Below are 12,514 nucleotides of genomic sequence, written 5' to 3'. Positions count from 1 at the left end.
AAGGATCTAAGCATTTAGATGGGCCAGAGATGTTGCTTTCCAGCAGACAAAGTCATGGAGTGATATGTGTCGATGGCCATCGTAATAAATCATCCTAGTCAAAACCTCCTTGCATGAAAGGTATTTCACAGTTTACTCAGTAGGTTAATATTTCAGGCCATATTTGAAATAAGCAAACTTATATGTAAATGAAATTGGACAATTTTTTGAAATTTGACCCTCAATCCCCCATCAAACTATGCCAAATAGAAGTAAAAGAGAGAAGAGTGATATAATCCCTGGTTATTTTTGAGTAATTATAGCCAAGCTTTTCTTTACGATTCAACATTTTGTTTCCATAAGAAAACATTTAATTTCCTGGATAATTGAGGTTAATGAGGTCGTAAAAGTGCTAAATCCAAACCGTAAAACTTTAAAGTAATTCACTTTTCTATTTGTTTTGAAGCCTTGGAGTAGAGCCAGTGGATAAAGATGTCATTCGTAAACCTCCACGCAACTGGAAGGACAGCATTTTGACCAGAAATCTGATACTTAAAATACTTGTTTCATCAATAATCATTGTTTGTGGGACTTTGTTTGTCTTCTGGCGGGAGGTATACTCACTGGATAAGCTGTCTTAATAGCATGCGTTCTGTATGATAGGACTCAGTTATTTTGGTGTGTTACACAGAAACCTGGGAATTTAGGAGAGCTCTTTGGAAAAGATAACAAAGACATTAAAAATAGTTGGGTTTCAGTCTTTATTATTAATAAAATTGTTGATTGATTTATTAGAATAGTTTAAATCTGCAAAGACATAACAGTACAATAAAAAAATGAGTCTATTAATATTTGGGGAGGGGCACCTGGGTGGCTCAGTGGTCGAGCGTCTGCCTTTGGCTCAGGCCGAGTCTCGAATCGGGCTCCCCACAAAGAGTCTTCTTGCTATGTCTCTGCCTCTCTCTCTGTGTCTCTCATGAAAAAATAAATAAAATCTTTAAAAAATATTTGGGGAGAAATTAGAAAATCTGAATCTATTGCTACTTTATTTCATCAGAAAAGAAAATTGTTTCAATGTCCAATATATGGTTTGTAAAAGACTTTTTACTTTATTTAGATTACAACTATTCTTTAGTGATTTACTGAAATGGCATACTTAAATGGCATATATGTTTAGGGAGCTTAGATGTTTTATATCTTAGACTAAAGTTATTTTATTCTAAAGCAAAGAAAAAAATAACCTTTTACAAGCATGCAGTATTTCTTCATTAAATTCAGCCACTGACAACCATTTTTTCCTCTTGACAGCTACGAGACAATGTGATAACACCTCGAGACACGACAATGACCTTCACATGCTTTGTGTTTTTTGATATGTTCAATGCACTAAGTTCCAGATCCCAGGTAAGCTTAGGTGATCTTAGCTGACTAATTCAACTGGTAGGGTAGGCAAGGATTATGGGTTTTTAGCTTTGCTTGATTTTGTTGCCACAGAATATAGCCCCAGATATAGCTTTCCCTATGAACATGTACCTACAAACGTGCCATAGGGATAGGGCATTTGAGCAGATAGACTTACGTTTGACCAGAAGATCCAAGTAAACCACAGGTCTCATTGCCTGGTTTTTCTTCTTTGCATTCTCTTATTATCTGTAGCCTTAAGATAGGTTCAAGCTAATATTATCTGAGAGTATTGGACAAACCTCATGGGTTCTGTTAAGATGGTATTAGTCTCATATTAGAAGAAAGTATTGTTAGAAGTACAAGAACAGTTTTGAGCATATTAATGTATTTTGATTATTTCTGTCAGTGTGTTAGAACTTAGGACGTTTTAAATTTGCATTTCTTCCCCATGTTGTATCTTAAGATATGATTGCCTTTTCTTGATTAAAGTGTTTTGATAGAAAATAATGGGCTATGGGCTAGAACCTAGTAGTAGTTTTTCAGAGCATAATTTTTCTTGAAAACTAGTTCTATCTTGAGGCCTGACTCTTCATTTTAATTCTAGAGTACCTTATAAATCCTCAATTATATCTATTACCATTTGACATGCTGGGACTTTCTGAATACTTTCTTAATTTAGATTAAGTTTTGAAGAAGCTACGGTATTCATTTTTTTGTTTTATGAAAGGCAGTTTTACATTTTTAGTACACATAGAGCTAGTTCTATTCTTTAAGAAAGGCTTTTAGATTATCTTAGCCTAATAGATAGAAATGATTTAGCAAAATAATCATACAAATAAAGTTTTGATGTTTTAGAATGTTAAAGGAAGTTACTTTTCTTTCTGTGATCTCTTGTTGATATTGTTGTTATTGTAGCGTCACTTTTGTAGAGAAAGCTTTCTTGATAAAGAGGAGCTACTTTAAATTGTACCTTTATTCTATCTTTATTCCAAAATAATAGTTAAAATTAAGAGATTTCATGGTATTGCCATTGTGGAGTTCAATCGAATTTATTAAAAATTGGAGAGGATCATGCTAATTAAGAAGCTGTTTCAGTGACCAAGGAATAATAATTGAACTCTTTGCTCTGCCAACAGACCAAGTCTGTATTTGAGATTGGACTCTGCAGTAATAAAATGTTTTGCTACGCAGTTCTTGGATCCATCATGGGACAGTTATTAGTTATTTACTTTCCTCCACTTCAGAAAGTTTTTCAGACCGAGAGCCTAAGTATTCTGGGTAAAGAAAATGTTATCTTTTTATAATTTATATATTTCAGATGAATTATTGTATTTTCTAAGGCATTTGTTCTACTAAAAATTTCCTTTTAAAAAGTGAGATTAAAAAAATGAGTTGATTTGAAAAAGGAATGTTCTGTTTTCATTTGCAGAAGTTTAGGGAGTTGTCACTTGCTTAACTCTAGGCTTTAATTTTTTTGGTAATTTTTTTGTATTTACTGCTTTTGAAGTATAGCAAATGAAAACTTATTAAAGAGTAATTGTAGTTTATAACTTTTCAATCTTATATGAAGAAAAAATAGATTTTAAATTGTAATTTCAGTAAACTAATATTTCAGTATTCTTACTTGCTAATTTGTACATTCTTATTTTACAAAATAACAGCCTGACCCTAAAAGAAAATTTTATTAATATTCTGTGGAAGACAGACATTATTCTTTCACATAGTATGTATTAAATGTATTATGATACAGTACATTTAAAAATTGATCTTGTGTAAGGTGAGGACTGATGTGTTTTGTGGTAATGCTACTTTTAATTCTTGTGTTTTTTTAAGTTAATTGGGATATTTATGAAAATAAGTTATACAGTCTCACTGTGTTTATTGCATGCTGTAAGTTACAATTTACCTTGAAGTTGAAATCATTTAATTTCAGTTTTTAAATTCGTTTTTATACTTGTTCCTCTTTATAAAAAGTGGGGTTTTAAGGAGACACCTGCAATTTATCAAGCAATGAATAAGAATGAGATAGTGTGTATAGTACTGTAAAGATATAATCTTTATTTGTTTTTAATTTTGTTTTGTAAAGATTTGTTTTATATTTCAGAGAGAGAGCGAGAGAGCGAGCACGCGCTCATGAGTAGGGGAAGGGGCAAAGGGAGATAATATCCAAGCAGACTCCCGCTGAGCGCAGAGCCCATCACTGGGGCTTGATCTCATGACTCATGAGATCAGGATCTGAGCTGAAACCAAGAGTCTGGCACTTAACTGACTGAGCCACCTAGGTGCCCCAAAGACATGGTCTTTAATGATGAGTTCTTCTAGGCTCTCAAATGGAATAGATAGAAATTCCTAGGTAATCTTTAGATAGGCATTTTTCAATCAAATTAAAATGAAAAAGGCTGTAATCTATTAAATAGAAAACAACTCTTGCGTGACTTAATGGTTATGAAGCTGTGGTTCAGGGAGAGTAGTCATAACAAGTGGGTTCTAGTTTTCTGGCTGCTGCCTTTCCTAGCTATATGACTTCACATAATTCATTTTTGAGCCTAACTTTCCTCATTTTTTAAACGATTTTATTTATTCATGAGAATACACACACACAGAGAGAGAGAGAGAGAGAGAGAGAGAGAGGCAGAGACACAGGCACAGTCAGAGGGAGAAGCAGGCTCCATGCAGGGAGCCCGATGTGGGACTCGATCCCGGGTCTCCAGGATCAGGCCCCGGACTGAAGGCAGCGCCAAACCGTAAAGCTACCCGGGCTGCCCAACTTTACTCATTTTTAAACAGGCTAATTTTGTGTACCTACTGGAATGGTTGTGAAACAAAGTATTTTAAAAGTTCAGTTAAAATGCTAGAAAAGGGGCAGCCCGGGTGGCTCAGCGGTTTAGCGCCGCCTTCAGCCCAGGGCCTGATCCTGGAGAGCTGGGATGGAGTCCCACGTTGGGCTCCCTGCATGGAGCCTGCTTCTCCCTCTGCCTGTGCCTCTGCCCCGCCCCCCTCTCTGTGTGTTTCTCATGAATAAATTTAAAAAAAATATATATATATATTAAAAATGCTAGAAAAATGTAAGCTATTAGCTTTGCAACTGTGTTTCAAAGAATTATATGAATGAAGTAAAATCCATGAAATCTCTTATTTTCTCTTGCAGATTTGCTGTTTCTTGTGGGTCTTACCTCTTCAGTGTGTGTAGTAGCAGAAATTATAAAGAAGGTTGAGAGGAGCAGGGAAAAGATCCAGAAGCATGTTAGTTCGACATCGTCGTCTTTTCTTGAAGTATGATGCATATTGCATTCTTTTATTTGCAAACTAGGAATTGCAGTCTGAGGATCATTTAGAAGGGCAAGTTCAAGAGGATAATGAAGATTTGAGAACTTTTTAACTTTTCATTGACTAAAAATGAGTGTTATGTTAAAGACTTGATTTGAGACTTTAACCTGCTGGCAGTCCCAAATGAAATTATGCAACTTTGATAACATATAACATATTTCTTGATTTAAATTGGCTTTTGCAATTGAGTGGAACTTTATAAAGCATATGGGCAGTTATTTAATTAAAAAAAAAAAGGCAAAACATGAACCACCTTCTGCACTTAAAGAGGTCTAACAGTACAAATACACTATCTATCTTAGATAGATTAAATTTTTTTTAATTTTTAAATATTGTACTATTTATGGTGGTGGGGCTTTCTTACTAATACACAAATAAATTTAATCATTTCAAAGGCATTCTACTGGTTTAGAAGTTGATTCCCAGGAGTGCCATATTTCAGCTACTGTATTTCCTTTTTCCCCTGCAATGTAAGCAGCTCAGACACCTTGTGTTACTGTTTTTGTATCAAGTTTTTTTGCACAGGATGTGACCACTGTCAGATCACTGTTCTTTTCTTTCTTTTTGTGATTGAAAAGCCTATACTGCAATTTGAAGTAAATGTTTGCTTTTCTTAGTAAGTGTAAATGGTTCCTTTTTTTTTTTTTAAGTTATGAGTCTTTGGTCTAGCAATATTAATACAGGGTTATCAAGTGACATTCTAGGTAGAGTAGCCTTGTTGTAATTAACACATAGTCATAGAATGAAAAGTATTTAAGAGTGATTGGGCTAAAATTTATATAACAGATTATATGAACATGTTAATGCCTCTTTTTTGAGTTAAATATAAATATACATTTTGTCAAGTATCATTTCGTCATCCCCTAAATATAAATCCAAGTACCTCACCTGAATAATTGAATTTTATTTTTCTTAATGTCTTTCTGTGTATATTTTTAAGCATCTTTCTTAGGAGGTATAGAATGCTATACTTAAAGAATAAAAATGCCCCAAACTCAAATAGATGGCTTATGAACCAGGGTATACATGGAAGACTCTGCACTGGCCTTGCTCTTTGAGTATCTGCAGCTTCTTTGGCTTAGGTTGCAGCACTGTCCTGAGCGTGTTCCTTCTTGGACTTCTATTATTTGTTCTCTGCTTTTCTTTTGATTCATTGAGCATGCTAGAGAAATAGTTGGATTTACTCATATAATGCCATCAGTTTTTATAATAGCTTGGTGAGGTGTAGATAATTTATTTTTTGTTTGTTGTGGCAAATTTGGGCCAGAAATTCAAAATTAGAAGTCCATTTTCCTGTTAAATACTTCTCTTTGAAACAGAAATGGGTTTCAAATTCTTAAATGTTTATTTCTTCTTGAAATTTTTGAGTTTTGTATTTTATAATTACTCTCCATTTTTTAACTGTCAGGATAAACCACTCTCTAGTTTTTATCACCGATATTAACCTGCTAGTGTTAGCACTGAAATATTCTTATTAATGATAGGAAAAATACCTATTCTTTGAGTCCTTGTAATTGAAACAGTTGAGTATAAGGAGTTGAGATGTCTGAAATTTATTCTACTTTACCCTTCAAGATTCAATAGTCAAATGTACATTTTTCTCACTAGGTAGAACATAGAAACCATTATCTAGTCAACTTTATCTTTAAGACGTGATGTCTCATACCTAAATTTTGTATGATTTTTTTCTCTGTTACAAAGACTTGAAATATGTTATTAAGTGCATATCAATCTTTTGCTTTCCATTTTAGGTTTAGAGTATGACTCGTATGAAATAAATGTGCCTATCCTTTCATTTGATTTTGAACCAAAAGAAAAAAATGATTTCTTTTCATAAGTTAATTACCTTCCAGTCGGGACTGTTGACATTAAAATTTTATGGATGTAGAAGATACAGAAACTAGGCAGTATTCATTCATAATGCATAGAATCTGTGATTTAAAAAGTGAAATGTACAATACAGATATCATCCAGGTTTCAATTTTCTGTAATGTAACAACAAATTAGATTATTTGTATATGTATCTTCCATAGTATATCATCCAAATTATTATAATTTAAACATGCTAGTATCTGAATTTTAAATTTTTATCCCTTTTCCTAGCCCTAGGACTTTCTAGAGTCCTTAATTAAAATACTAACTTATTTGATTATTTGCTGTTAGACTACCTTTTGAAGTTATTTGGTCCCAAAGTAATTCAACATCTGGGAAGAAAAGAAAGGAATTTGAAATAATTTACCTAGGTAGATAATTCCTAGTTGCAAAGAAACAAGGCTTAGCATGTTCTCTCACATTTGTACTGGGGCTAGCACAATCCAGAGATGAAACAAAGTAAAACTAGACAACCTAAAAAACCTCCCCCTTCAGGATATACAGGCTTTATGTAATAGCAGTAACCACACTCAGAATGCTAAAACACATTTTTTACCTTTTATACCCATAAAAGGTATATCTTTTTCATTGGTAATTTTTCTGATCTCTTTTATACAGGACATAAAGTGAGTATTGGCCATTCTTAAAATAGTTTCTCAGTGAAAAAGAATTGGTGGCAAACAATATCATACCCAAGAACCTTAATTAACTTTACCTTGCTTTCTTTGTCACTTGGCAGTTCATTTGCATTTTACTTCCACATATGATTTAAGCAAAAACTTGGATGGATAAATTGTTATTTCAGTAAACTATTACTTAGTACCTGGAGTTTGCTAAGAATAAAATGGTGGTGGCATTCCTGCCCTTCAAGAGCTCATGAACAGAGTTAGCAAGGAATAGAACTGTTAATAAGCGATTTCGTGGAAGTTAGTAGTGGTCTTTGCACATTATTTTGAAAATATGTATACATTAAGATGAATCCACCACACTTTTTTTTTTTTTTTTTAATTTATGATAGTCACACACACAGAGAGAGAGAGAGGTAGAGACATAGGCAGAGGGAGAAGCAGGCTCCATGCACCGGGAGCCCAACGTGGGATTCGATCCCGGATCTCCAGGATCGCGCCCTGGGCCAAAGGCAGGCGCTAAACCACTGCGCCACCCAGGGATCCCCCCACCACACATTTTACTGGAAGTTTCCCTTGACATTGGTATTTCTTTGAAATGCCTTTTTAGACTAAGTTACAGTCCAAACAACTTATTTGTGTATTAAGACATGGTGTGGGTAAATATTAATTCTTACTGGTATGTGACTGGACAAGCAGATTATCCTCCTAATTAGATTTCCTTGAGCTTAGTATTTGATATGACTATTAACTCTTGTTAAACAACCTTATTTTCATTTCTGGTTTTCAGAGTTGGTTATTATTGATAATGGATAATGGTTAACCAGTCCTTGATATTAATGTAGATAAAATAGACTGCAAATATTGTTGTAGGGTTTAGATTTATAAAGAAATAAGAGGTAATATTTTGCCTTTGGGGAGTTTCATCCAGAGATGAAACAAAGTGAAACTAGACAACTTAAAAAACCTCCCCCCTTCAGGATATACAGGCTTTATGTAATAGCAGTAACCACACTCAGAATGCTAAAAACATTTTTTACCTTTTATACCCATAAAAGGTATATCTTTCTTATTGGTAATCTTTCTGATCTCTTTTATACAGGACATATACTTACATAAGTATATGTCCTGTATAATCCTTGAGTCTTAACCTGGAGACCAATATGATATATATTGGGCATAGTGGTAAATGCTGCCCCAAAAGTTATAGCAGTCAAAGGAGAGAAACAGCTTCATGGGAAGGGGTTGTCAGAGAAATTTCCTAGAACTAGTAGCATCTGAACCTGAACCTTAAGTTAGGAATCTTCAGCCTAGAAGCAGCAGAATATTGCAATCAATTACACAGCCTTTTAGAGGTGTTGGTGGAGAGCTGGAAGGAACAAATGAAAACCTCAAGGAGTTTGAAACAGTTACGGGAGGAAGTATATAATGTGAAGGGTTGGACAGATAGTCAGGAGCCTAGTGGTGAAGGGTAAAGACATTTGAGTGGTAGCATGCTGGAAGATTTCAGGAGCGTGATGTGAGTTTGGATTTTTATCTTGGAAGCCTGGAGGGTGGATTGTAAAGACAAAATAGGGAGACTGATGAAGAGAATTGTAAAAGCTTAAGTGGTAGAGGGACTAATTGAGCTGTGGTAGTATGGAAAGAAAGGCATGGCGTTTCTGTCTTCTAGGAGATAGTATTGACATGACCAGGTGGGAGAAAAGAAAAATGTGGAAAATACCTGTTTTGGGCTTTCTGGCTTAGATAATAGAGCTGTTGGGAGAATTACTGAAGCTGAGCAGCCTTTAATGCGACACAGGTCAATTTGAAATGGAAGTCTGTGGTATCCTTGAGATTTCCCAGTGGACATGTTAGATGAGGTTTTAGCACAATATGACTTAAAGCCATGGCTGACAAAGTATAATGTAGGAAAATAATTTCTTGTTACAGGCATTATCCTTCTGCTAAAAATAAAGCAATAAATGAATGGAAACTTGGCTTTGACAGAATGAAAGTTTTTGAAAGTAGTTTTTTTAGTATAATAATGTGAAGTTCAGCAAACATTCAGAATGCAAGGGGAAAAGATAAGATTTCAGCTTCCTCTGTTACAGAGCTTTCAGGATGAATCTGTTAAGATTACTGACTGGAAGACACTGATCTGAATATTGGGAGCACATCTTTTTTATATTTGCAGTAAGACACTTTTCTTAAGAGGTGAGAGAAAATAAGCAAAGAACTGGGTAGCTTAGACTGAAGTTTGCTGGGTGTGGAAATGGACTCAGTGAATGACATTAACGCTAGAAAGCAGCTGCTTGCCTTGAGAGATTTATGGCAGGAGAATAGAAAGCAATGTTTTGCTTTTTCTTTTCCATTTTAGTCGTAATTCTTCCTTGGATCTTTCTAGCCTCATATCCCGCACAGTGTTCTAACACAATCCACTTAGAAGTCTTTTTGGATAGTATTCCTTCAACTTAAAACGGTTTTCCTCTGCCTCAGTTTTGAGAATTAGAATTTTTACCTGTTCTTCAATACCCAGCTGAAGAGCCAATCAGCGTGGCCTTTCCAGATTACTGTAAAGGTGTGTGTGTGTGTGTGTGTGTGTGTATGTGTGTGTGTGTGTTACAGTTTCTTGTAAATACTATGAAGAATAAATCCATCCATAAGTTTGGGCATTAAGTTATGCAATTTTATTTTAGAAAGCATTAAAATTTAAGTTCAAGCCACCGCATTGATAAATATAGCCAGAAATTTGATATAATTGTTTCCTTTCGTTCAAAATAGATTTAAGTGGTGAAGTTTGGGGAGGAACTTTGAGTAACCATTAGTTTTGATCTTTATAAATTCTTTTCTAACCTAAACCTGCTATTGTGAGTGTGGTAACTGCCTGCATTGGTATAGCTACCCCAGGTAGACATTGTTTCATATGCAGATAGATTACTGTACATGCCTGACTTTGCCATTTCTTTCCCTTTTTGTTTAAGTGTAACCAAACTGACATATTCTGGGCAAAGCCCCACATTTCTCTGCTGGTCCCATGACTGTTAGGCATGGCAAAACGGCATTTCATATCTAAATCAGGGTTGTCCTGTCACCATTATTTCTTCAGCAATAATTGCATTGTTTTACTTAGTAACCCTCTAAGTAGAATCCATACCTCATAGTCTTAACAAAGCACATCGTGCCAGAAATTGGACAAATGGTTCTTCATAAACCTAGAGATCCATTTTGGATTCTGAGCTTTTAAACTCTAAACAAAATGTGTTTTTTAATACAACTCTCTCTCTTTTTTTTAGATACTAATCCACTCAATTATATTAAAAACAATTTTTTATTAAGGCCTTTCTTATGCTAAAGTGCTTGTTAGTTGAATAACAATTTGGTGCCATCTTATGGTCATAAAGAAAATGCTAAAATGCCTTGAAAACATGCTTTTCTTCATCACATCTGCATCTTAATAGCATAATACGAAAAAATTTATTAGGCAGGTCTTTCAAAATATGTATATTTTTAAAGATTTTTATTTATTTATTTATTCATAGAGACACAGAGAGAGAGAGACAGAGACACAGGCAGAGGGAGAAGCAGGCTCCACGCAGGGAACCCGATGCGGGACTCGATCCCGGGCCCCCAGGATCACACCCTGGGCTGCAGGCAGCGCTAAACCGCTGTGCCACCAGGGCTGCTCAGGTCTTTCAAAATATTATCCTTGGAGCCCATTTATAGCAGGCCCCAACCAAATAGATGATTGTAAAAATTATTTGCTTGATAGGAAAGACATGAAAAACTTTATATTTAAGCATTAATAAATCAGTTTTAGGAAGTTACAAATGAATTATGTTTTCATGTTTCTCATATTCAATACGGTTATATAATAGGATTGCATTAGAATTTATGACTGTATTTATGGAGTAGGTCTGGATGGCACATGATTTAGTTAGATGTGTTGCAAATTAGGGAAACATTTTAATACTTCCCTACATGGGCTGTTGATTTAATTTGGGGATTGACAAACTAAATCAGTCTGCTGCTGGATTTGTAAATAAAGTTGTATTAGAACACAGTTATGTACATTCATTTATGTATTATTTATCACTACTTCATGCCACAACAGAAGTGAGTAGTTGTAACAGAGACCATATGGCTCACTAAACCTAAAGTATTTACTTTCTGGCCTTTTACAGAAAAAGGTTGCCTATTCCTATAGATACTCAAAAAGAGGAAAATAGGCCCATCCACTGCATTCAGTAGACTAGACAGGAAGTGGCATCAATTTTCTCTACCTTCCAGTGTCCCAACAGGATGTTATCTCTGGGATGGATGAACTTGATACCAGATTTAATGTCAGTGACTCAGCTCTAAGTCTCTGCCCAAGGCTCCTATATGGAGGAAGTCAGAGAGTCTTAGTCTGTTCTCAGAACATTATCATCAACAGGGAGGACATGCCAGTTGTTACTGGTTCCACCTTATCACCAAGGCTTCTTGTTTTTATAATGAATGGGTAGAGTGTTCTGATCTGCTTTCCCATCTGAGTTATGCTCCTTATCATACATAGAAGAGAAATGAGGGCTCTCTCTCATTAGCTGTTTCTTCCTAACACAAACACAGAAACAAGCTTAATTTGAGTAGGCTTTTTTATGTTATTCTGTTTAGGGAAGACAAAGTTTAGTAATAGTACAAACCAGAATATCCTATCAGCACAATCTTAAGGCAAAATGCACTCTTGTATTTTCTCAGAACATAATGTTCCAAACCAGAATATATTTGCATAGTATTTATTATATTTCTAAGGTAAAATTGCAATAATATTTCTCAGTGGATTCCTCTGACAAACCACCCTTGGCTGTCAGACTTACAACTTTATGAAATTATAATTATTATTTTTAATATTTATTTATTCATGAGAAACAGAGAGAGAGAGGCAGAGACACAGGCAGAGGGAGAAGCAGGCTCCATGCAGGGAGCCCGACGCGGGACTCAGTCCTGGGGCTCCAGGATCAGGCCCTGGGCTGAAGGCAGGCGCTAAACCGCTGAGCCACCCAGGCTGCCCATAAATTATAATTATTATAATAGGGTCAGTTTCTTTAGTTTGTCTTTTAAAAAAGTTAGTGGGGTGCCCATGTGGCTCGGTTGAGCGTCCACTCTTGATTTTGGCTCAGGTTGTTATCAGGGTCATAAGATTGAGTCCTGTGTCAGGCTCCATGCTCAGTGCAGAGTCTGCTTGAGACATTCTTTATCTCTTCATTCTCTTCTGCCCGTCACCCCAGGCAGGCTCTTTCTCTCTCTCAAGTAAGTAAACAAACAAATGAAATCTTAAAAAAACGACT

General features: G+C 35.3%; 1 protein-coding gene across 5 annotated transcripts in view; it reads left to right on the top strand.

Moving 5' to 3' along the window:
- The window catches only part of ATP2C1 (ATPase secretory pathway Ca2+ transporting 1), a 138,272-nt gene that overhangs the window by 115,021 nt on the left and 10,737 nt on the right, over window positions 1–12,514 (top strand). For all 5 annotated transcript variants that reach the window (XM_077865198.1, XM_077865202.1, XM_077865199.1 and 2 more), the window contains 4 exons: window positions 446–593; window positions 1,288–1,383; window positions 2,520–2,661; window positions 4,532–4,656. In XM_077865198.1, coding sequence (XP_077721324.1) covers window positions 446–593; window positions 1,288–1,383; window positions 2,520–2,661; window positions 4,532–4,656 — 511 coding nt within the window. The remainder of the gene's footprint in view (window positions 1–445; window positions 594–1,287; window positions 1,384–2,519; window positions 2,662–4,531; window positions 4,657–12,514) is intronic.

Source organism: Canis aureus, chromosome 22, assembly GCF_053574225.1.
Source record: "Canis aureus isolate CA01 chromosome 22, VMU_Caureus_v.1.0, whole genome shotgun sequence".
NCBI classification, from domain to species: domain Eukaryota; kingdom Metazoa; phylum Chordata; class Mammalia; order Carnivora; family Canidae; genus Canis; species Canis aureus.
Note: the sequence above shows the minus strand (reverse complement) of the source record. Positions and strands in the feature narration are given on the sequence as shown.